The sequence below is a fragment of the Myodes glareolus genome, chromosome 4 (genome assembly GCF_982192425.1).
Source record: "Myodes glareolus chromosome 4, mMyoGla1.1, whole genome shotgun sequence".
NCBI lineage: Eukaryota > Metazoa > Chordata > Mammalia > Rodentia > Cricetidae > Myodes > Myodes glareolus.
The window spans coordinates 32,048,551-32,073,298 of record NC_142029.1 but is presented as its reverse complement, the minus strand read 5'-3'; the positions used below and the strand labels follow the sequence as shown (position 1 = coordinate 32,073,298).

The following is a 24,748-nucleotide window of genomic DNA, read 5'->3' as shown; positions in this document are numbered from 1 at the left end:
GGGTTGCGGAGCAAGCACTGCGCTCGCTCCCAGCACAACTCTGGAGGCCTTTTCTTACCTAGGTGATGAGCTCACGAGGCCACGGTGCTAAAGTGGAGACAGCACACATAGCACTCAGCACACACATTCAGACAGGAGAGTCTTCTCTCAGAAACAGTATTCTTGCTGCATGGGGTGGTGCATGCCCACAATCCCAGCGTGCCAGAGGCACCATTTCTGCACATTCAAGAGCTGCTTGGTCTAGAGGGAGTTCCAGGTACCATCCAGGGCTATGGATCTGAAAGACCCTATCTCAAAAAACCAGTATGCGAGTAAGTGTGTGCGTGCGTTTAAAAAAACAACAACAAAGCGTATTTTAAAAAAGTTTAGGTATCTAGGCATCAATTCAAAAGGATCATTACTTTAACCAGAGAAAACTGGCACTACCCGTTATGTCCACATGATGGCGCTAAAGCAGCACTGCCGGAAGCTGTCTTGCTAGTCGGATGAGAAGTGGATGGTTGATATTGACATCCACCTACACATGGTCCATTGTTAGCTGTTTGGAGTTTGTGAAGACACAGACTACTTTTCATGTGCTTTTACAAATAGATTCATCTGCCAGGCAGTGGTGGCACATGCCTTTAATCCCAGCATTCGGGAGGCAGAGGCAGGATGATCTCTGTGAGTTCGAGGCCAGCTTGGCCTAAAGTAGTGAGTTCCTGGCCAGTCAAGACTGTTACACAGAGAAATCCTGTCTCTAAAAATCACATGAAGAAAGAATAATCACCACAATTTCATTATTTATTTATTTAGGTTTCTCAAGACAGGTTTTTCTGTGTAACCTTGGCTGTCCTGGAACTCTGTAGACCAGGCTGACCTCAAACTCAGAGATCCACCTGCCTCTGCCTCTGCTTCTTGAGTGCTGGCTTAAAGGTGTGGATCACCACCACCCAGCCAACTCATCACAATTTGAAAATAGAAATATCAAGTAAACAAAATGACAGCAGCATCCCCTCAAGAGACTGTCTCATTTGCGGATCTCCACCAGGATATCTGCTGGGCAGAACTCCCAAACAGCTGACTTCTTAACTGGGAACTTAAAACCACGTGAAGAGTTGCTAAGGATTAAGAGATGGCTCGGTGGTTAAGAGAGCCCGCCGTCCTTGCAGAGGACCCGGGTTCAGTTCCCAGCACCATCAGGTACTCACAATGGCCTCTAACTCCAGCTCCAGAGGGATGCAATGCCTCTGACACCTGTGGCAAGCCTGGTGGGTACCTCCACTTCACACACACACACACACACACACACACACACACACGAAAGCACTTGCCTGGCATGTGCAAGGCCTTGGGTTCAGTTCCCAGCACTGCAGAAGCTGTCAGAATGGCAGCGAGAGTGTCTGGAGACTTTTGTCCCAGGTATCTCGGTGTTTGACTTACATGTGGACCCAGAGTTCACGGTGAGTCTTGCTGGAGGCTGAGTGCTCCCAGAAATGGGCTGTGTGCTGATTATCTGAGCCTGGAAGACTGTGCAAAATGGAATCTGGATCCTCAGTAACTACTGAGTTACAATGGGTTCCAGGAATCAGTTTTGTGTGTTTGGTTGTAGCTTACTTATGTGGTTTCAAAGTATGCCCAACAAGACACCATCAATTTCTAACTTTTTAAATTGTTTAATTTTAATTTCTAACTTTTTAAATTTTGTACGTGTATGAGTGTTTCGCTTATATATATGTATGTGTATACCATATGTGTGCCTGGTGCCCAAGTAAATCGGAGGAGAGTACTAGATCCCCTGGATCTGGAGTTATGGATGGTTGGTTGTATGTCACCAAGTGGGTGCTGGGAATCAAACCCTGGTCCTCTGCAAGAGGAAAAAGTGCTCTTAACCACGAAGCAATCAGTCCAGCCCCCATTAATTTCTTTCTCAACTCAAGGATGTCAAGCTTATAAGGGATCAAATGATTGATTGGGGGCCAAATGATGCAGACACTTGTTACCCAGTCTAGAGTCGACACAGAGCACTGCTAAATTCAGACCCCTGAAAGCCAAAACAAGATCTGTACTAATGTCTGGGATCTTCCACTGACATTGTGAATAAAGGTTTGGTTTTGTTATTTTAAGACAGTTTCTCTGTTCCTGGTTGGTTGTCCTGAAACTCACTCTATAGACCAGGATGGCCTCAAACTCACAGAGATCTACCTGCCCAAGTGCAGAGATTAAAGATTCCATCACTTTTCAGCGTGAATCAAGATTTCCAACTGAGGGCTGGAGAGATGGCTCAGAGGTTAAGAGCATTGCCTGCTCTTCCAAAGGTTCTGAGTTCAATTCCCAGCAACCACATGGTGGCTCACAACCATCTGTAATGAGGTCTGGTGCCCTCTTCTGGCCTGCAGGCATATACACAGAAAAATGTTGTATACATAATAAATAAATATTTAAAAAAAAAGATTTCCAACTGAATTTTCATTGGGCATCTTCCTTCATCACTAACCAGCAAGGCGTATAGAGTCCTCATCTCAGATCTGTGGCCAGTCACCTGCACAGCACACAGGTGTGTCATCCAGCTGTGGCCAGTCACCTGCACAGCACACAGGTGTGTCATCCAGTTGTGGCCAGTCACCTGCACAGCACACAGGTGTGTCATCCAGTTGTCCTTTCGTCCCATTCCCCATCTTCTTGGTTTCCTCCATTCTGAATAAAGCAGCCAAAGTAGCTTATCACCTCCACCAACTATTTTCTGTGATTAAAGGAGCATGGACTGTCTCCATCCCTTTCCTCTCTTCTCCAACTGCTTCCTTTACCCTCGTCGATTAAAACCTCTTCTCAAGTCGGGCGGTGGTGGCGCACGCCTTTAATCCCAGCACTCGGGAGGCAGAGGCAGGTGGATCTCTGTGAGTTCCAAGCCAACGTGGTCTACAAGAGCTAGTTCCAGGCCAGGCTCCAGAGCTATGTAGAGAAAGCCTGTCTCAAAAACAACAACAACAACCAGAAAACAAACAAACAAAAACAAAAAACAAAACAAAAAAAAAACCCCTCTTCTCATGGGGGTGGGGTGGGGTGGGGTGGGGCATAGCTTAGTGGCAGAAAGCTTGCCTAGTAAGTGTGAACCTTCGGTTTGATTCCTAGTAGTACAAAACAATAAAACCCTTAATAAAACAAACAAAAAACTCTTATTTTTAACTCAGCTCAGCCCATCTTTGTGGTGTCTTCCATGGCCAGCACTGGACACAGGGAAAGACAGTCCCCACTTGACTCAGAACCCCAGCGCAACACAAAACAGAGCTCTCTGATGCCGGGCCGACTGCAGATTCCTGCGACCCAAAATGGAGTAACGAGAAAGGGGCTGACAAAGAGGTTGATCCTTCTACTCCGCAGGTGCTTGAGAAATGTTTGTTGCAAGACTCTTCTCATCCGCCCACTTTTTCATTCACGTCTCAAAAGCATGGGTGATAACCACCGCCTCTGTTGCCTCACGGCTGACTTCCTCCTTATCTCCTTGCAAAATAGCCTCCCTTCAGCACTCTAGTCCCCCCCCCCCCATTTCCTTTCCACACTATTTGAGTGCCTCTCAAGGAGGAGGTGGGGGATACCGGAACTGCCTGTGAGCTCTGCCAGCCTCTAGCTCAGAATCTCACAAGTAGGCTGATTGGTCACGATAACTGCATAAGAAAACCACGTGGCAAGCTGCTAAAGTCACCAGCGCCCAGCCCCCCTACCCCCAACATGGTATGCCGCTGTAGCCAGGCTGAGCATTCCCAGAATTTGATCTTTGGTTAGGGTGGACCTGGCATGAAACACTGGGCATCTCACTGCATCTCCTTGCCAGAGTAAGCCAGCAGGGCTGTGGGAATTCCCCAGGTGAAGTGGCACTGCCCCACCCGGTGTGTCTTCTCTCCTGTACCCCTCTTTTCCTTTCCCAGAAATCCAGCTCCTGACCACCTCACAAATCACTGCCCACCCCTTACCAGTGTTTCGCCCTCCATTTTACCCCACCTGCAGTTCCCAAGCAGACCCGGAAGAGTGTAACACCTTTCGGTGCTCAAAACCTTCCAGCCCTTTCTCCTTGGCAGATAGTCAAAGCCCCCCAGAGTCTGGCTTCTTGCAGCCTGGCCAACTTAACCTTCCATTCCCCTCTTCCCTCGCCAGGTCAGTCCCATCCTTTAGTCCCTCCTGAACCTCCATCAGACAACGGAAGAACAGAGCCAGCAAGCCCTAGCGGTGATTCTGTTTCTGCCTCCCTCAGAGCTGGGGTTACAGCCATCCACCAGACACCCAGATTGTGACCTGGTGATGAGGTCCAATCTTTGGTTCTTGTGATTGTGGACAAAGCGCTCTAACTGCCTAGCAATCGCTCTATCCCTGCCTCCTACTTTTTCTACATTTGCATTCTCTTAAGTCAGGAGAGGGAAGCCAAGTGAGGCAGTAACTTTCTGGAGTTCACCCTCCCCTTTCACGCGCAAATGCCGTGGTGCCCCCACCATGAACCTCCTACAAGAGCTGAAAAAGGAAGAGAGGCGCCACTCAAAATCAGCCTAAACCAAAGGGCGTCTTCAGTTCCTCCCCAAAGTCAACGCCTGCTCTGTGATACCCATTGAGGCCTTCCCAATTGCCAGGACTCTGCAACGGGGTTTGCAAAGCGGTTTGGAAATTTCCTTGCCGAACACAGAGGATTTCCTTATTCTAAGAGTCTTCTGTTAGCCAGGTGGTGGTAGCAGGGGCAGGGGTGGCTGCTCACACCTTTAATCCCAGCTGGAGGCAGAAGCAGAGGGTCTCCGATTGGTCTACAGAGTGAGTAGGCAAGGACAGCTAAGAACATTAGACAGAGAACTCCTGCCTCAAAATAAATAAATAAACAAATAGGTAAGTAAGTAAATAAATAAACAAATAAGATTCTTCTGTTTGCCTGTTGGCTAGAAGGCCCTCAGGCCAGCACATTCGCACTCAAGGCTCTTTTTCTGCAAATCCCAAAGGGTTAACAAAAGGAGACCAAGATACCAGAGGACGCCCCTACCCTGTGTTTCTTTTATAAGTCCCACTGTGACACTCATAGAACGTGAGGCGCTTGCTACCTCTCAAGGCCAAAAGCGAAGCGTTTTACTTTAAGTCCTCACTTTGTCATTCCAGCTGCTCGCACGCTAACGCTTCTGTTAAAGCGGTTCCTCCGGATCCCGCCGCAGGGATACTCACCCATACTTCTCTGCGAGTTCCCTGGCTTCCTCCTCTTTCACTGCCCGCTGGTCTTCCAGGTCACTCTTATTTCCACACAGCACTATATCTGGGTTTTCACAGTATGCATGCATTTGTAGCTGGCCTATGATACAGGAAAGCTTGTTACATGTCGTTATAATGTAAGCATGCGAGCAGTAGAAAGTCCATGTAAAAGTGCTTCTGGAAACCACAAGTGCATATACAGGGGTGAAGAGCCGATAGAATATCTCAAAGCATCAACACTATAATCTTTAAGACTGAAAGGATTATTATTCCTGTCCTTAATAAACATTCCAGTGTGTTTATATCAGAGAGATATGGAAGAATATGGTAACCCTTAAAAGTGTGTGTGTGTGCGTACGAAGGTCATAAAATACCTGTCTTTTGAATAACAGAATCGGAATGCTCAAGCCCTAAATGGAATGACTGTACCACATCACTCTCCCCAAGGCTCAGGGATGAGTGTGGAAGAGGAGCTGGGAAGCTAACAAGAGCCAGCTGGACATAGTAGATGATTTCAAGGAAACAGTATTTTCCAGACTCGGCAGGACAGACGTATGAACTCAGATTGGGATGGCACGCACAAGGCCTACACAGGCTCACACCACTCAAAATTCCACCACGAAGGAGGGGGCTGGAGTCCCACTCCTACCTAGAGAACTGTCAGCACTTGTTTGCTGAAGGGAGGGAGAGTTGGTTGTCTCCAAAGGAGTGACAACACACTCCAGGGCAAGCCCCACACCCAGAATCAGTCAGCTAACACACGGGTTTGTTTTGATTGGGGTCATAAAGGGGGGGGGGAATAAATTTAGATGGGTAGGGAGGGGGTGGAGAGGGGAATGAATACAATCAAAAGACACTGTGTGAATTTATCAAAGAACAAATTAAAAGCCTTATAAACAGAAAGGACTTCAAAAGAAAATTGGAAGAATTCTTTTAAAGAGTTATTTTTAATTTTATGTGAAAATGTTTACTTGCCTGTATGTATGTGCACTATAAGCACACAAATGCCTGTAGAGGCCAGAAGAGGGCACCAGATCCCCGGGAACTGCAGCTGCAAATGGTTGGAACTAACACATGGGTCCTCTGTAACACCAGTTAGGACTCTTAAACACTGAGCCATTTCCCTGGCCCTGTGTGTTGTTAATCTTCTGTTTTCGATTAATAAACATTTACAATTGTTACTTTTTTGGCTTTGTGTGTGTGTTGTTAATCTTTTCTTGTTTTTTGTTTGTTTGTTTGTTTTTTGGGTTTTTTTGTTTTGTTTTGTTTTGTTTTTTTCCTGAGGCAAGGTTTCTCTGTGTAGCCCTGGCTATCCTGGAACTCTCTTTGTAGACCAGGCTACAGAGATCAACTCACAGAGATCCTCTGCCTCTGTCTCCTGAGTTGCCAGGATTAAAGGCATGTACTACCACTGCCTCACAATGTGTTACTAATCTTAAACCCTGTTTGTCACTTTTTAAAATTTTCTTTCAACAGTAGTAATAGTTGTATAGAACTGTCTTTTTGTTTTTTGGGACGTCCTTTATCCACCAAGCTCACTATATAGCCAAGGATGCCCTTGAAGCTCTGACTGCTCCCACCTCCTGAATGCTAGAATTACAGGTATGTAATGCACGGAAGTTTATAGGGTACCAAGATGGTAACCAAGGCTTCATGTGTCCTAAGCAAATACCCACCAACTGAACTGAATTTACAGCCCTAAGAAATATCTTTTTATTTTTTTAATATTTATTTATTTATTATGTATACAATATTCTGTCTGTGTGTATGCCTGCAGGCCAGAAGAGGGCATCAGACCCCATTACAGATGGTTGTGAGCCACCATGTGGTTGCTGGGAATTGAACTCAGGACCTTTGGAAGAGCAGGCAATGCTTTTAACCACTGAGCCATCTCTCCAGCCCAGAAATATCTTTTTATAAATGGAACCTACTGATATGTGAAATGCTTTTCATATTTCTGTGTCATCCTAAGGCAGAACCAAGCTATTTAAAACAATTAAGAAGCTGGGTGTGATGGTGCATGCCTGTAATCCCAGGAAGCTGAGGAAGAGGCTCTGTGGGTTCAGAGATAGCCTGGGCTACATAGCGAGACCTTGTCTTACACAAACAAAAACTATGGTTTGATAACATAGAGTAAACAGTAAAATGACTGTCACCAAGATCAAGGGGAAGAAGGGTGCTACAGCCGTAGTCATAATGCACTGGAGAGATGGCTCAGTGGTTAAGAGCACATGCTGCTCTTCCAGAGGACCTGGGTTCTGTTCCCACCGCTCACTCCAGGTGGCTCAGCACCAGCAGCTACCCTGGCCTCCCAAGGCACCTGCATTCACATACACCTACCCACACAGACACCAGTTTTTAAAAAGTCATAAAAACAAAATCTTAAAAAAAGAAAGAAAGAAAGAAAGAGAGAGAGAGAGAGAGCTCTAGGGTGCTAAGTAACCCCACCTTCCAAAGAAGGAGAATAAACCCCAACTTCTCTCTCCTCACACTTCAGAACAAAGTTGAAGCAGCTGAACTTTCACAATCACAGGTCTCAGCATGCATGACCTTGTGTGTGTGTGTGTGTGTGTGTGTGTGTGTGTGTGTGTGTGTGTGTTGTCACTATCAGCTCCAAGTGTTGACACTTCAGTTCCTCCTCACAAAGTCAGGTCACACATGTCTTATCAAGAGAAGGTGAAGTAGGAGGAAGTTTCCCCAAGCATTCACACAGGCCTGAATTTCAGGACACTGTCTTTTGCCTTCAGGGGACAACTTAGGTCACAAGACCTGCCCAGGCAAGATCAGACTGTGCCCTGTTTCCTGCAGAAGCTGGGCCTCTTCTACACTGTGTTAATGTGCAGCTCCCACACCCTTTAATGCCCAGACACAACTTCCGTCAGGATTTGCTCCACTGTCTCCTCTCCAGGTCTCTTCTGTGCTCTTAGCACCTCCGATGTCACCTATGGTTATGAGCGTCTCCTAAAGTTGAAGCATGACTCTGTTTACCTGTTACTGGCTGTGCCACCCCCCACCTCCTCCCCAGAGGTTATCTGACCACCTTAGCTTCCTCATGCACAACTGATCACAGCGGTTCTTACTTCCCAGCGTCAAGGGAAGGTTAAATGACTCACTGACTCTCTGGGTAAGGTGTGTGGGCTAGTAGCCTCAGCATTCCCTGAGAACTTACTGGAAATGCAAATTCTAGTCCTATGCAACATCTACAGACCAGGAACGTGGATGTGGGGGGACCACCCTCCAAGAGACTCATGCATATGCATGCTCAGTTAATAAACCAAAGCACTTCTAAGACTCTGTAAGTAACAGTTCAGAGTGTCTATGTTGATGAATCTGAGAGTCTGTCTCTCTGTCTCCCTCCCTCCCTCCCTCCCTGCCCCTCCCTTCCTCCCTTTCCCTCCCTCCCTCCTTCTCTGGGGAGAAGATTTTCCAGTCAGGGTTTCTCTGTGTAGCCTTGGTTGTCCTGAGAGGACAGGGAAGACCCCCAGCAGAGAGAGCAGGGAATGTCAGTCATCTGCAGCGGTAAGCTGAAGAGCTTACTCTTTGCAGCCTTGGTCCGGAGCTGTTTTCAGCCAAAGACATAACATGGCTCCACTAGAGGCCATGCAGAGCAGGCCCTGGGAGCAGAGCAGGGCCCAGGAAACTCCAGCACTTACTTATCCAGTTTCGGACATTGAGGAAACTTTGCTCATTTGTCAGGTCAAACAGTAGCAGGAAACCCATAGCATCTCTGAAGAACGCAGTGGTCAAACTACGAAACCTAGGACACGAAAGTAGACAGTCACTAAGTCATGGCCACACTCCTGAAATGCAAAGCCGCCAATGACACCTTCCACCTTCCACAGAGATTCATCCACAGTTCCCACACTGCTCTCCCAGGCAGGTGCTTACCACTCCCTGATTTCAACGTGAACAGAATGTGTTATTGAAAACTGAGCCCCATGGACTGGAGAACTGCCGTGTAACCTCGGTCTCAGCCAGGAAATCGTTGGACAACCACGAGTTCATTGGGCCAAAAGCAACAGTGCTAGCTAGCCATGTGTGTTTTCCTCCTGATCCTACAAGGCAATTCTTGGTCTCATGTTAGGCTCTGTACAAGTCTTTCCTCTCTGACAACCATTCCATTGCCTCTAAGGTGGGAATGGTGCTGAGGCCGACTCAACTCTTTCCAGACATTCTACCTCCCCGCTCAGGCTTTACCTGCTGCCCATGCCCTTCCTCTAGTCGGTTCCTCCCACTTTGCATAAACACAGTCTGTAACTGGCCAGTAGGCTCCGCAGAAGGACATGGTACACGTTAACCAGCTATTCAGAAATAGTAGGTTTTTCTCAATTTTTAAAATATATTTATTTTTATTATATGTACACTAGTGTTTTGTCTGCATGGATGTCTGTATGAGGGTGTCAGATCCCTTGGAGCAGGAAGCTACAGACAGTTGTGAGCTGTCATGTGGTTGCTGGGAATTGAACCCCGGGTCCTCTGGAAGAGCAGTCAGTGCTCTTAATTGCTGAGCCCTCTCTCCAATCCTTTTCTCAATTATTTTATTCAATGTTCTTACCAAAAGTCTTTATTGTTTACAGATACAAACCAAAATAGCTACAGATGGCATGATATGACATCTAAAGTCTGCCCTCCAGGTAACACAGGAGGGAGAGAAGTGATAAGGGGGCGTGTGCAATAAGACTGGCCCCAGCACAGTGATTGCTGACACGGGTGAAGTGACCGGGATTCTACCGTTTTCTGTACACTTGAAAATTTCTATGGTTTTTTTTTTTTTTTAAATCCTTTAAAGAGGGTTGGGGAGATGGCTCTGTGGTTAGAATGCTTCCTATACAAGCTTGACAACCAGATTTGGTTCCTCAGAACCCACATAAATGTCAGGTGGGCATAGCAGACCATGGTGACATAGTTACATAGTTACACAGACCAGTGTGTAACCCCGGCACACAGAAGACAGAGGCGAGGTTCTCAAAACAAGCTAGAGACCAGCTGCATCGCTGAGCACTGGGTTCCAGCGAGAGATCCTGCCTCAGTGAGTAAGGTAGAGAACAATCAAAGAAGAGTCCTGATGTCAACCTTGGGCCCCACATCACACATGTGCCTGCATACCACAGGAGAACACACACACAGGGAAAATCCTTCAAGGGGGCTGTAGCTGGCTGAAAGTAGCCTTACACAAGGATGTGACACTGTTTATTTTAGTTAAGTAACCTGTGGCCAGATTAAGTCATGCCAGCCAGATGTCTGTATCAGATAGGAAGAAAGCAGCCAGCCTTAGGACTCCCTTACAGGTGAGCAAGCAGCTAAAGGCAATGGGGGAAAAGCCTAAAATGGGAAAAAAAAAAAAGAATGAGTCCCAAATAAGAAGGTTTAATTTTAATGAGATTCCCATCTCTGTTGATTGCAGAGAAAATACGCCCAACGCTGTCCCCTCAGGCTGACCGCAGACTGATCTGGCAGCCCAGCTCACCAGGTGCACATGAGCCAACTGACTGCCTTTGCCTGCCCAGGTCAGTGTAGCAAGAGCACTGGGCAGGACACGCCTACCTCTCCTGTCCTGCTGTGTCCCATAACTGCAGGTGGATCCTCTGGCCTCGGCCCACAGCTCCGTCTGGTCCATTAGCTCGGTACACCTAAAGCATCAAAGTAGAGAAAAACCAAGGGAGTTTCTGAGATGGGTGGGCTCTTCTTGATTTTTTGTTCAACACAAAACTCCAAAGCATTTACCCTTCTCAAGAGAACTGAGTCCCTAACAGGTTTGTACCTTGTTACTTGGGCACTGCACTTGGGCAGTGGTACCTCCTATGGAGACATCTACCTAGCTGGAGATGTAGTTCAGTTGGTAGGGTCTTGCCCAGCATCCTGGAAGCTCTAGGTTCCATCCCGGCACCACAAAACCAGGCATGGTGGCACATGACTGTAATCCCAACACTTGGGAGGTGAGAAACAGAAGGATAAAAAAAGTCTTCCTCAGCTATATAGCAAATTGAAATTGAGGCCAGCCAAGAATTTATAAGTCCCTGTCTTCAAATAATCAAAAATAATAAAAATTTTAAAACAAATTGTTTTATATTAGATTTTGGGGGATGGGGAAGCAGTTTCAATGTATGGTTTCTCTGTGTAGCCCAGGTTGTCTTAGAACTCACTCTATAGACTAGGCTGGCCTTGATCTCAAAGGATCCCCTTAGGGGGTTGTGTAAAACTTTAAGACAATTCTGAAGCCATTTCTGACAGTTCTGAACCCTCTCAGCCTCCGTGCCTTAGTGCTTTCCCTCCTCCCCTGGGAACCAAGGACCTAATAGCTACACATGCACGTATGTTCTCTAGAAATTGGAGCAAGATAACCTTTAAGATGCTGATTCAGTTCCTGAACAATTACCCATACACATATGTTTTGACTCAGTCCCTGGGAAATGGGGTCAAAATGACCTCTTAATTCATCTGATCTGGCAACAGCTCTCCAGTCAATTATTGGTAATAGCCCTGTTGAATAAGTCAAAATAACAGTAATAATAGTCAAAGAACAACCCCCCTTGCTTCTGTGGCTTTTTCCTTTAAAAGTAGCCTGTATCAGCTATTCGAGGTCTCTCGGCTTTCTGAATGTTGAGGGACCCTGTCATGACAGAATTAATAAAATCCTCATGCTTTTACATCAGCTGTGGTGTGAGAAGTGATCTTTGGGGGCGACTCCTCCTCAGTGTTTGGACTCAAGGGTCCAACAGTTGGAGAGATGGCTCAGCAGTTAATAGGACTGGCTGCTCTAAGAGGACCCAGGTTCAATTCCCAGCATCCACATGGCAGCTCATAACTGTTTGTAAGTCCAGTTCCAGGGGATCTGACACCTTCGCATAAAATAATAAGTATATTTTTTTTAAAAAAGAAATCCGCTGGGTGGTGGTGGTGCATGCCTTTAATCCCAGCACTCTGGAGGCAGAGGCAGGTGGGTCTCTGTGAGTTTGAGGCCAGCATGATCTACAAGAGCTAGTTCCAGGACAGCCTCCAAAGCTACAGAAAAACCCTGTCTTGAAAAATAAATAAATAAATAGAAAAGAAACATTGACTTTCTGTGGCTTTTCCTTGTCTCATCTGTAGAAAGAGTTCTTAAAATGGTTTTGTGGGAACGGTGGTTCACGCCTTTAATCCCAGCACTCAGGAGGCAGAGACAGATGGATTTCTGTGAGTTGGAGGCCAGACTGGTCTACAGAGTGAGTACCAAGACTTCATAGAGAAACCCTGTCTCAAACAAACAAACAAAACCAACCAACAACAAATGTACCACCATGCCTACTGTGAGAGCCTCTTCCCCAGCAGCCACTGCAGGAGCAGGGGGAGACAGGTTTGGAGGTTTCTCAGAAAGCTTCCTCAAGAATCCACCCCAGGCTTGTCCCTGGAGAGCCCCATCCCCAGGCCTGTCCTCAGCAGTCGCCCCCCAGAGCTTGCAGTGTGAACAGCAGTCCCTGCAGTTATGTAACAGCAGGAACACCAAGGGAAGCAACACCAGCTGTGACTCATGAACGTCCAATCTCTCCCATTGTCCCCCGTCAAAGAATAAACTTCAAAAAGAAAAAAAAAAAAAAAGGAAAATGTCCCAGGGAGATTCTTTTTGGGTTTAGTTAGTTGGTTACCTTTTGGTGTTTGGTTTCGTTGGTTTTTTTCTTTTTTTCCCCCAGTCACAATCACCTTGCTCTGTAGCCCAGGCTAACCTGGAACTCACTCTGTAGGCTGGACTGGCCTCAGGTTTGCAGTTGTCCTGCAAGTTAAAATTATCAAACCCAGGGAGCTGGAGAGATGGCTCAGTGGTTAAGAGCACTGGCTGCTCTTCCAGAGGTTCTGAGTTCAATTCCCAGCAACCACATGGTGGCTCACAACCATCTGTAATGAGATCTGGTGCCATACATGGAGGCAGAATGTTGTATATATAAGAAATAAATAAATAAATCTTTAAAAAAAATATCAAACCCAACCATTTATAACTCCAGTTCCAAGGAATGGCACCTTCTGCCCTCTGTGGGCTTCAGGCACACATGTGGTGCATACATACAGACAGACACCCACACACACAAAACAAAAATAAAGTAATTAAAAAAACTAAATAAATCAACAAACAAAACTACATGCAAATAAATAGCTGTGATGATTATATCACTTGATTATGTTAGAAAAGTCTACTGAGTTCTATACCTTAAAAAAGATGGGTTTTAGCTGGTCAGTGGTGGCATACACCTTTAATCCCAGCACTTGAGAGACAGAGGCAGGTGAATCTCTATGAGTTTGAGGCCAGCCTGGTCTACAGGACAAGTCTCAGAATAGCCAAGATTATACTGAGAAACCCTGTCCTGACAAAAAAAAAAAAAAAAGATGGGGTTTACTTGAGAAATTACACATTAATAAATCTACTTTATTTAAACACTCACCCAGCATACGCAAGGTCCTGAGTTCAACCAACAGAAACCCATGCACAAAAGAAGCCAGGTTATGAGAGAGAGAGAGAGAAAGAGAGAGAGAGAGAATGAACATACACTCACAGGGATGCACATCAGAAATATGATTTAAAATAAGTATTTTTTAAAAGGAAAAAAGTAATATGCACTTTAATTGTGTCCAAAGGGGTTGGTTTTTTGTTTGTTTGGTTTTTGGTTTTTCAAGACTCTGGTATCTCTTCAGAACGTATAAATGCTTCACCTTTTGTTTTGTTTTGATTTTTTTTTGTTTTTTGAGACAGGATTTCTCTGTGTACCTTTGAAGCTTGTCCTGGTACTAGCTCTGTAGACCATGCTGGCCTCGAATTCACAGAGATCCACCTGCCTCTGCCTCCTAAAGGCTGGGATTAAAGGTGTGCACCGCCACACCCAGCCACACTTTCCTCTGAACTCTAATTTTAGGTCCCAGCCTTTGACTTCTAAAGTCCTACAAAGCAAACACAGTAGGCCTGTTGATGTGCTGACACAGATTAGACTCTTCCGAAGGATGTAGAACTCACCACTCTCTTTTCCCTGAAGTCAATGCCCACTGTGGTGATGAATTTGGAGTTGAACTTCCCATCTGTGTACTGGTACAACACACTGGTCTTCCCCACTCCAGAGTCTCCCAAGGCCAAAAACTTGATGAGGTAATCATAATCCCCATCCGACATGATAAAGGCCTCTGGGCTTCACCTGTAAAACACAAATCAACAGAGTTAGAAGGTCCACCCGAAACACTAGAATCAGGGCTGGGGGGACGGCTCCGGGGGTGAGGGCCTGCTGCACAGGGTTGATGACCTGAGTTATCCCTGGAAGCCACTTAAAGACAGGACAGAATCAAATCCTCAGGGCTGTCTTCTGACTGACACATGCACGACATAGCATGTGTGTGTGTGCAGACACACACACACTAATTTATTTACACACTATTTTTTTAATTATTTATTTTCATTTTATGTGCATTGATGTTTTGCCTGCACATATATCTTTGTGAGGGTATTGAATTCCCTGGAACTGGAGTTACAGTTGTGAGCTGCCATGTGGGTGCTAAGAATTGAACCTGGATCCTCTGGAAGAGCAGACAATGTTCTTAACCCCCTAGCCACCTCTCCAGCCCACACATTAATTTTTTTTAATTTAAAAGGAAAATATAGGGCTGGAGAAATGGCTCAGCGGTTAAGAGCACTGACTGCTCTTCCAGAGGACCTGGGTTCAATTCCCAGCACCCATATGGCAGCTCACAACTGTCTGAAAATCCAGTTCCAGGGGATCTGACACTTTCACACCAATGCACATAAAATAAAAGATAAATAAATCATAAAAATTTAAAAAAAAGGAAAATATATTAGAATTTTCCATTATTAAAGTGACACTATTCTGTCCAATAAGTACTTCTGTTTGTTTGCTTGCTTTGCTTGTAGGTTTATCTGTCTGTCTGTCTGTCAAGGACTTTGTTTATTTTTGAGGCAAGGTCTCTGGTAGTTCAGGCTGTCCTAGCCCTCCTGATCTTCCAGCCTCCACCTCCCAAGTATTTGGATTTATAGACAGTATGGACCACTGTGCCTGGCTCTCACAAGTGCTTCTATGTGACATCCCCGTGTGGGAGTCTGTGAGGGAGGGTAGTGCAGAGCTCACTGCCCCTGAGAACATAATAACTTGTGGGTAAGATGCTGTTGGAATAGTAAATAGATAACAGTTTAGAATTTTTAAAGAAAAATTTGTTGTGTGAGTTGTGTGCCTGAATGTATGCTTTCACTACATGTGTGTAGTGCCCATGGAGGCCAGAAGAGGGCATGAGATCGATGTGAGCCACCATGTTGATGCTGGGAACCAAATCCAGGCCCTCTACAGTAGCAGCTGGTACCCTAACCTGCAGAGCCATCTTCAGCCTAACAATTAAGTTTTAACTTACATACAAGCTGTGGAACTACAGAGACGGGAACTGCAAGCGACAATGACAGTAAGACTGGTAATTGTAAACACGGCAGCCCACGTAAAACAAAAACTAACAACAAAAGAAGGGACAGCTGGATGTGGTGCACAGATTGCAATCCCAGCATTCCAGAAGGAGGGGTAAGAGGATTGCTCCTGAGTCTGGGGGCTAACCTGATCTCTATGGTGAGCTCTCAGCCAACCAGGGCTACATAGTGAAACTGTCTCCAAAAATAAGAGAAAGAAGAAAGCACGAATGGGCAAAGGGAAGAAGGAAGCTCGGTGCTGCATGCTTGTAGCCCCAGTACTTGGAAGGGGTGCAGGGGGATTCTGGGTTTGAGGCCAACCTGAGCTGAGATTTTTGTCTCAATGAAAAACTGTGCAGACAGAGACAGCTGGGACAAGGTATAAATGGTGACTTCCAGAGCTAAGTGGATGCAGCCCCTCTTCTCAATGCTAGGTCCCTGCTTGCCCTCTTTTCTCGTGGATTTTAGGCAATTTTGTTTGTCTTATCCATGTTCAAGCACACCTACCATTCACGGGAGATGGCTCAGTCTATAAAGCACTTACTGCGCAAGCGTGAGGAGGACCTGAGTTCTGAGACCTTGACACCCATGTGACAAGCCAGGCACACGTCAGTAACCCAATCATAGGGGTTGGAAGATAGGCAGTTATGGTCAGAAAGCCTAGCTAACTGGTGGACGCTGGATTCAGAGGCATACCATGTTTCAAAAGATAGGGTACGGAGGGCTGGAGAAAGACACCAACCTCTGGCCTCCACATGCACTCATATACACATGTATACACGTATACACACACACACACACACACACACGAAACAAGATGACTAACTCACTAACTCACGTCAAATCCGTCTGGTGGCTTCTGTGTATTCTGTCATTGTTTCCTATTTATTGGTCGAACTCCCTAGCTGTCACACTCTCTCAGGAAGTGGGTTCCATAGTGGGAATAGAAACCATAACCCCACAGCTAACTCCACCTCCACCTGGGTTCTCTAACAGGAAGTGCTCAAACTTCTTCAAGATCAACTGAAACCACTCATCTCCAGCAGCAATCCCCACCCACAGTGGCTCTTCTCCTTAGCCGTGGCATTCATTATCTACTTTACCTTCTCGGCAGATGTAAATGCAGGGTGCCTGTCCAAAGAGAAATGAGTCAAGAAGTCTCTCACCATGGTGGAGGGTGGATACGTTTGATTCCATCAGGATCAAAGGGAAGCAGAGGTGGGCAGACTTCTGTGAGTTCAAGCCAGCCTGGTATGTATAGTGTTCCAGGCCAGCCAGCCGAAACTACACAGTCAGTCAGTCAGTCAGTCAGTCAGTCTCTCTCTCTCTCTCTCTCTCTCTCTCTCTCTTGCACACACACGCACACACCCCTCCAGAAAAGCACTACCCTGCTCACACTGACACCTCTGGACATCTGGGCACCTCTTCCTGCCATGGAAGGCAGTGTTCACCCACCCATCCATCTGCACATCAGATGCCCACGCCTACCCTGTTAGCAAAGATTCATAGAATTAATAAACCTCAGGCAAGGACCTTAATACATCTTCAAGCCTGCCACCTCTCCTACTCCTGCCTAACTCCTCAACTTACTGACTTACCTTTCTCCCTAAAATCCAAAACTCCGAGCCCCTCGAGACACCGCACCCGACCTCTTTGGACAGCCTTAACGCAGACCTGTGGCCTCATGTTGCAGATATGACTGGCAATGTCAGTAAGGGCAGAGCCTCTACAAACATTTGCAGTTCTGTTTGCAAGATATGAAGGTGACACTTTACTGAGGGGGGTGGCTGTCATTAGCTTCTCCTTGCAGACATAGGACATAGGATTGATGATGTCTCCAAACAAGGACCACCTGAGGATAGATGCCTGGCTCCATGGTATACAGAAACACAAGCAGATCCAGATAAACTCAGGTCATCTGGGAAGGGATTGGGGGGTTCCACTGGAAGCAAAGGGGCTCTAATTCAACAAAGCAGTGATTAGCAAAGACCTGTAGCTGTTTCCTTTGTTCTTTATGTTAATTTGGGAAAAGCTGGTCAGTCATATACCTATATTTTATTTTTTAATACACAATCAGACCTTTCCCCCCATCCCAACCTGGTTGTCCTGGAACTTGCTCTGTAGACCAGGCTGGCCTCAAACTCAGAGGTCTACCTGCCTCTGCCTCCCAAATGTTGGGACTGAAAGTGTGTACCACCACAATATGGTCAGACTATTTTTATTGATGATGTTGTTACCTTTTTTTGTTATTTTTTTTTCCAGAGACAGGATTTCTCTGTACAGTCCTAACCATTCCAGAACTAACTGTGTAGACCAGGCTAACCTCAATCTCGTAGATCTGCCTTTTTCTGCCTCCTGGGATTGAAGGCATGAGCCACAACACTGGTTGTATTTTGTTTGTTTATTTTATTTTTTAAATTAAGAAAATAAGCCTACTGCTATTACCCATGTTTTTAATCCCAGCAATTAGGAGGCAGCAGCAGGTGGATCTCTGTGAGTTTAAGGCCAGCCTGGTCTACAGAGATAGTTCCAGTACCACGAGGGTTACACAGTAAAATCCTGTCTCAAAATACAAAAATAAAGAAAATAAAACCCTAGGGGCTATAGAGATGGCTCAGTGGTTAAGAGTACCTGCTGCTCTTACAGAGGACCTGGGTGGGCTTGGTTCCCAGCACCGACACCAGGGAGCTACAACCATCCACCTGTACGCCCAGCTCTAGGGCCTGACACTCTCTGCTTATCTCTTCAGACACTGCACACAGCCACAAACCCATACAGGCAAAATAATAACAACTCTTAAAAAGAGAGAGCTGATAATACATCACCTCACACAACTGCTCTAAGGACAGAATAAGACACTCTTTGTGGAGTTCCCAGCACAATGTTTAGCCCATACTAAGCCACCCTGCTTGGGGCAGAGGTAGGGGTGGGAGGGTACGTTCATGAAAACTATTCTAAGAGGTGGGCTTGCCATGCAAGCATGAAGACTTGCATTCAGATCCTCAGGAGAAAAAAAAAATCTGTGTGCCCAGAGCTAGAGAGGTAGAGACAGAAGGATCACCAGAGCCCGCAGCAGTCAGCAGGGCTAGTCTACTCCATGAGCTGCAGTGTCAGTGAGAGACCCCGTCTCAAAAAATAAGGTGGAGAGTGATGGAGGGCACCTGACGCCGGCCTCTGGTTTTCACATGTGGACACGTGTATTTACACACACAGTTCCGCGAGGCCTCCTGACTAATTCAGTCTCCCTCAAATGAAGGTAGGCAGTCAGAATATTGGGACCCACAGCTGTCCTTGCTAGGTTAGGTTTCTACTGCTGTGATAAATACCGTGACCAGAAGATGGGGGAGAAGAGGCTTTATTTCAGCTTACAGTCTCCGGTGAAAGGTCACGGCAGGAACTCAAGGGGAGGACCCCGAAGGCAGGAGTACTGTTTATGGGCTCTGGAGACTTGCGTAGTCTGCCTTTTTATTCACACCGGACCACCAGCCAAGGGGTAACAGTGAGTTGGCCCCTCCCACTTTAATCACCAATCAGGACAATTCACCACAGGCTTGCCCACAGGTCAGCCTGATGGAGGAATTTTCTCAATTGAGGTTCCCTCTTCCCAAATGTCTCTAGCTTGTGTCTGGTTGACAAAAGTTAACCAGCACATTAACCAGGTTATCTCGGGCCGGGCAGTCCCTTCACCAGCTGTCCCACACCTCCGTGTGACCTAACAGCCGGTGACCATCAGGTAAGCAAGCTAAGGATCTGCTAAGGGCACTGGAACCTCGGGCCCCAGATCCAAGTCCCGGATGAAGGACTGTTTCGGTGCCCTCAGCAGGGTCAGAAAGCTCCAGGCAGGGCGGACGGCTGCTGAGAGAGCAGGACACTTCCCACTCAGCACCTCCTCTCTCCTCCTTACACAAATATTTTTTCAAAGTGCTCCCCACCCTCATTCTCATCAGACTAACAATAGAGAGCAAAGAACACCCATTTCCTCAACACCGACCACAGTGAGATAAGTGCCTGCAAGGCCAAGAGCTTCCTTATTCAAGAAGAAAAAAAAAGGCGGGGCCTGGAGTTGAAGCTGTACCAGAGGCTAAGGCTAACGCAGGAGGGAGAGGAAAGAAAGGACAAGACCAGCCCGGGCAGTTTAGTGAGACCTCACCTCAAAATAAATAATGAAAAGGACCCTGAGCCTATAGTCCGGGGAGGGAGGGGGCTCCTGACTAGCTGTGTGAGGCCCTAGGTTTAATTCCTAGTGCCCAAATACCAAAAATAAAATAAACAAAAATTCTAAACACTGTTTTCCAGAGAGTGAAAAAGGACATTGGTTTCAGTTCAAATCAAAGGGAGAGGGGAGGTGGGCTTTAGGAGACCACGCCTGTAACCCCAAGACTTAGGAAGCTGAATCAGGAGGATTACTGGGCTACACAGCAAGCCGGTCTCAGAAAATTAAATCTAAAGAGGGGCGCACTGCTGAGCAGCTGCCACATGCCACAGACAGCACGAGACGTGACTAGCTTTATCTATTTATCGTCCTTAAATCTGCACAGATTGACAACACAGAGAGTGCCTTCCCCATACAGTCTGTTTGCCTGGCTCCAAATTCTTCCTACTTCTGCTTTCCAGGGCCTGGTCTTAAAGGAGCCTCATCCCTTAGGCTGGAAAACAAGACAACAGCCATTCTGCCTCTCTCCCTGACAAACAGGCAAACTTTGCTTGTTTTTTTGTTTGTTTGTTTGTTTTTTGTTTTTTTTAACTTTTTTCTAATTTTTGAGATTATTTTATAATTATTTCATTTCTCCCTTCCTTTTCCTCCTTCCAAACCCTCCCACAAGCTCCTCCTTGGTCCCTTTTTCTCAGTAAGTATTATTGCTCGCACACATCTGGATATGCATGTACGTTTTCGCTCACACTTCCAGATAGCAGGCCATCATTTCAGGAAGTGACAATGACAGGGACTGGAAGCAGCTGGGCACACCGTACCCACAGTCGAGAGCAGAGGGGATGAATGCACGCATGCACACACACTTGGCGGCCAGCTCTTCCTCCACTCTTCGGCAGCGCAGCACTCAACCCCAAGGGATGCTTTAACGGCCATCATTAAAGTGATGAAGACAATCCAGCACAGGTCGGCTCACAGGCCACCGCGATCTTCATCATTCCTTCCTGAGACTCTCTGCCCAAATGACATTAGGTTGTGTCAAACTGACAGGTAAAAAGCCAACGGTCCTAATGACCTACTAAGCTCATAAACATGACTTATAGACTAGGGGAACTCACAGGAAGATTTCAGTTCAAGTGTTCAATCATTGCCACTTATTAGCAGTATAGAGGTTTTTGGTTTTTTCTGCTTATTTTTTGGGGGACGGGGCATGTGTAGAGGCCAAAGGGAAACTATGCAGAAGTTACTTCTCTCCTTCCACCACGTGGGTTCCAGAGACCAATTCAAGCCACCATGCTTGGCAGCAGTATCTTTACCCAGTAAGCCATCTTGCCCATGTCCTGGCAATGAGTGCAGGTTTGGTTGCTGCTGTTTAGAGAGAGAGGGGGTCCCACTGTGTAGCCCTGGCTGACACAGATCTTACTACACATATCAGTGTGGCCCCAAACTCACTGAGACCTCCCTGTTATGTCTTCTGAGTGCTAGAATTAAAGGTGAGTACCACCATGCCCAGCAGGCAATTTGTTTTGTTTCGTTTTGTTTTTAAAAAAAACTTTTGTTTTCTTTAGTGGTGTTGGGCATCAAATCGGGACCTTGTACATGTTAAGTTAAGTCTTCAACCGCTGGGCTATAGTCTCAGCCCTAAAAACCCATTCTTACTATTAATTCAGTCTGTACTTGGATGGTCAGAAAGACACGAAGTGGGGGAAAACAGCAACTTGAAGAAAACGTAGGTGCTGTCATTTCCAAAGTCCACCAAGGATGGCTAAACTGTGGCCGTCCCTTGGCAGTTGACCCGGAAGACCCAGAAGTGGTAACAGGAGCTGCCTAGCGCACAGACAGGGAAGGAGGGGTCATTAGACCTTTCCTGAGTAGATCTAGGAGACCAGTTTTCATGACTCAGAGGAAATGGTAGTTTTATTCCAGTGTGGACCATTCATTTGTTCCTCAAGAGGACTTTCTATACTTACTGCCAAAGCCTCTTTGGGGGTCAGAATACGCATCTTCACAGGGACTACGGGAATTTCCCAGAATGCTGGGTGTGTAGTATTTACCGTTTAAGACAAGTACCTCTTGCTTTACACTCTAGTGGGAGGGAGAACACAACTCTCTGTGTGTAAAGTACAGGTGTGGTTGATTGTCTTCCTGAGTAATAGCTTAAATAATGTGGAGGGAGCCTCAATGCACACAGCCATGTGGCGTTGTCTTGGAAAGCCAGCTCACAGCTGAGCATGACACCCTGAAGCTAAGCTGTCTCCAGGAATTTGATAAAAACAAAGAATGTGCCAAGTCCACTCCCAGGGGGTGGCTGCTCTCTGTGGGTCCAAGGGAGATGGTGAAGAACAGGCCAGGAGCCAGGATCTTCTACAGGGCGACAAACACCACACCCTCCTGGGTAAAGCGAGCAGGGAAGTGGCTGAGTGTGGATCAACTCAGTCAGAGCTTCATCGCTCCAGGCAGGTCAGGGCGTGGACCCCATTTTAGGCCTGTAAACCTGGGTCCTTCCCACCCAAACTAGAGAATGACACTAAGAAATGACATTCCTCAAAGATATGAGAGAAAACACTCTCCAAGCGTGGAAGTAGAGGAGCAACTGACGCCTCCTGGAAGATAGGCTATCTACAAGTCCGTGTGCGAGTCACAGGCTCTGAAGCTACAAAATGTGCGGGTTAATAATTATGCCGGAGATCACCAGCTCCTAGGCCTGCTGCTTAAGGCAGATGTCCGGAGACAACGCTTCTGCCCCAGCAGCCAGGCTGGATGGTACCATACTGCAGAGGGCACTGATGGCTCAGAGGTTAAGAGCACTGGCTGCTCTTTCAGAGGTCCTGAGTCCAATTCCCAGCAACCACATGGGGGCTCACAGCCATCTGTAATGAGATCTGGTGCCCTCTTCTGGCCTGCAAGGATACATGCAGACAGATGCTGTATACATAATTAATAAATAAATCTTTTTTTAAAAAAAAGTCTCTAACACTATACAACACCAACACCTTTCAGAAGCCCAGGTGGGGATTCTGTGAAGACTCATTCTCTCGGAACACAGACTTACGTGAGCCATCCGCTTGGGAAAGGCACCAGAGAGAGAAGCAACCCTTCACTATATGAAGGGGCAATGATACTCTCTTGTTCCGAGAAAAATATGAATTATATGTCTATTCATGTGATGAAAGCAGTTATACAAACAAGCCCGAGTTGTCAGTATAACGGAGATACAGGATCTCACTCAGAGTTGACTTTTTAAGAAAGAGAATGAGGATTCTACATTTTCTCATCCATAGAGAAAATTGGGCTCTGGGTATTTTAACACCCTGTTCTTTCTGCACCCATTCATTTATTCACCAGGGCATTATTTTCACTGGATTTTACAAAGGAGTAGTGTTTCCAGTATGCTGTAATCAATCTGGTTTCTTTAACGTAAGGTACAAAATATAACTTTTCTGTGCCGAGTCCCACATGCAGGACTCCTACCCCATCACCCCATCCTGAAGGTCAAGCTGCACCCCTGGCTTGGCACAGAGATGCCCACAAAGGCTGCTCTTGGGGACCAGACACAGCTTCACTACCAGCTTGCCTCCCTCACACTCTAATCAAGCACATCAAAGAGAGCTGTTCTGTAGCCATGGAAACGTGCTCTTTAGGTCCAGGGTGGCTGCTCAAAGCACTCAACATTTCCAGCTGGCTCTCATTTGTTGAGTCACACATATGCCCCTGCCCCCAACACACGTAGCATTTTACCAGCCAACACCACGCCATGGGCTCATCGGCTGTCTTCTTCATCTTTTGGCTCTCTTGTCTCACCTTTCCAGATTTTCTTCCCCAAAGCTGACATCAGCAGCCAACCAACATGTGTGCTTTCCTTTGGAAACACAGTAAGAGGCCATGCAAACTTCTGCATATTTGACCCTTCTCAGTAAGTTCCCACGAAACCGGGTCCCTGGTTTGGGTTCCCCACGACATAACTGACTCACAGAGATCCACCTGCTTCTGCCTCCCAAGTGCTGGCATTAAAACTGTGCACCACCACCAGCCCATGACATAACAGAGAAAACGGGGTGCACCTATCACAAGTTTACGCCATCATGGCTGTAAAAATTTCCACCATGCAACAACCCAATTATTTTTTCCCCCCAAGACAGGGCTTCTCTGTGTAGCGCTGGCTGTCTTGGAACTTGCTCACTCGCTCGACCAGGCTGGCCTTGAACTCAGAGATCTGCCTGCTTCTGTCTCCCAAGTGCTGGGATCAAAGGCATGTGCCACCACCAGTGGGCTCAACCCAGTTCTTTAAAAAGATAAAAAATTAAAAACCAGTGTAATAGGCTCAGAAAATCAACCTATTATCTGGTGTTGAATGACACTAAAATAGAATTCTTTAAAAAAAATATTAGATTCTCAATCATGTAAAAAGATTCTGAGTAACATTATTAAAAACAGCTCTGGGGCTGGAGAGATGGCTCAGGGGCTTAGAGCACTTGTTGCTCTTGCAGAAGACCTAGGTTTGATTTCCAGTTTCCACAGAGATAGAAATAAATGTGGAAAAAATGACTCACACCCATCTGGAAGGCCAGTTTCTGGGGATCTAACAGCCTTTTCTGGCTTCTAACAGCACCAGACACGTACATATATGCCAAAAAAAAATCCATACATACAAAAACCCTAGCTTTGACAGGTAGGGCATGGTGGAGCACATCTTTAATCCCAGAACTCAGGAGATTCCAGACCAGCCTGGTTTACTGAGTAAGTTCCAGGCCAGACCAAGAGGCACAGTGAGACCCTGTCTCAAAAGCGAACACCAAGAAGCTCTGATAAAGGTGGCCACTACCACATAGGGAAGGTTCAAGGCATTTAGTATGCACAGAGGTGGGACACAATACGGCTTTTCTCTGTGACACCCGAAGACACAAATAAAGGACACTGGACACTTGATTCTACTTTTCTAGCCGAGGTCCAAGGGATGGTAACACAGCTCTGTATAACCATTCATG

The 24,748-nt window shown here is 46.4% G+C and overlaps 1 protein-coding gene across 3 annotated transcripts in view; it reads right to left on the bottom strand.

The window, feature by feature from the left end:
- Window positions 1–24,748, bottom strand: part of Rab27a (RAB27A, member RAS oncogene family) — a 50,898-nt gene that overhangs the window by 6,372 nt on the left and 19,778 nt on the right. For 2 of the 3 annotated variants that reach the window (XM_048423199.3, XM_048423200.3), the window contains exons 2-5: window positions 14,174–14,348; window positions 10,741–10,826; window positions 8,850–8,953; window positions 5,173–5,296 (exon numbers count right to left, since the gene is read on the bottom strand). In XM_048423199.3, the coding sequence (XP_048279156.1) occupies window positions 5,173–5,296; window positions 8,850–8,953; window positions 10,741–10,826; window positions 14,174–14,326 (467 nt within the window). In that variant the 5' untranslated portion in view covers window positions 14,327–14,348. Of the gene's footprint in view, window positions 1–5,172; window positions 5,297–8,849; window positions 8,954–10,740; window positions 10,827–14,173; window positions 14,349–17,211; window positions 17,284–24,748 lie in introns of those variants that run through there. The other variant, XM_085689379.2, reaches the window with a different exon arrangement.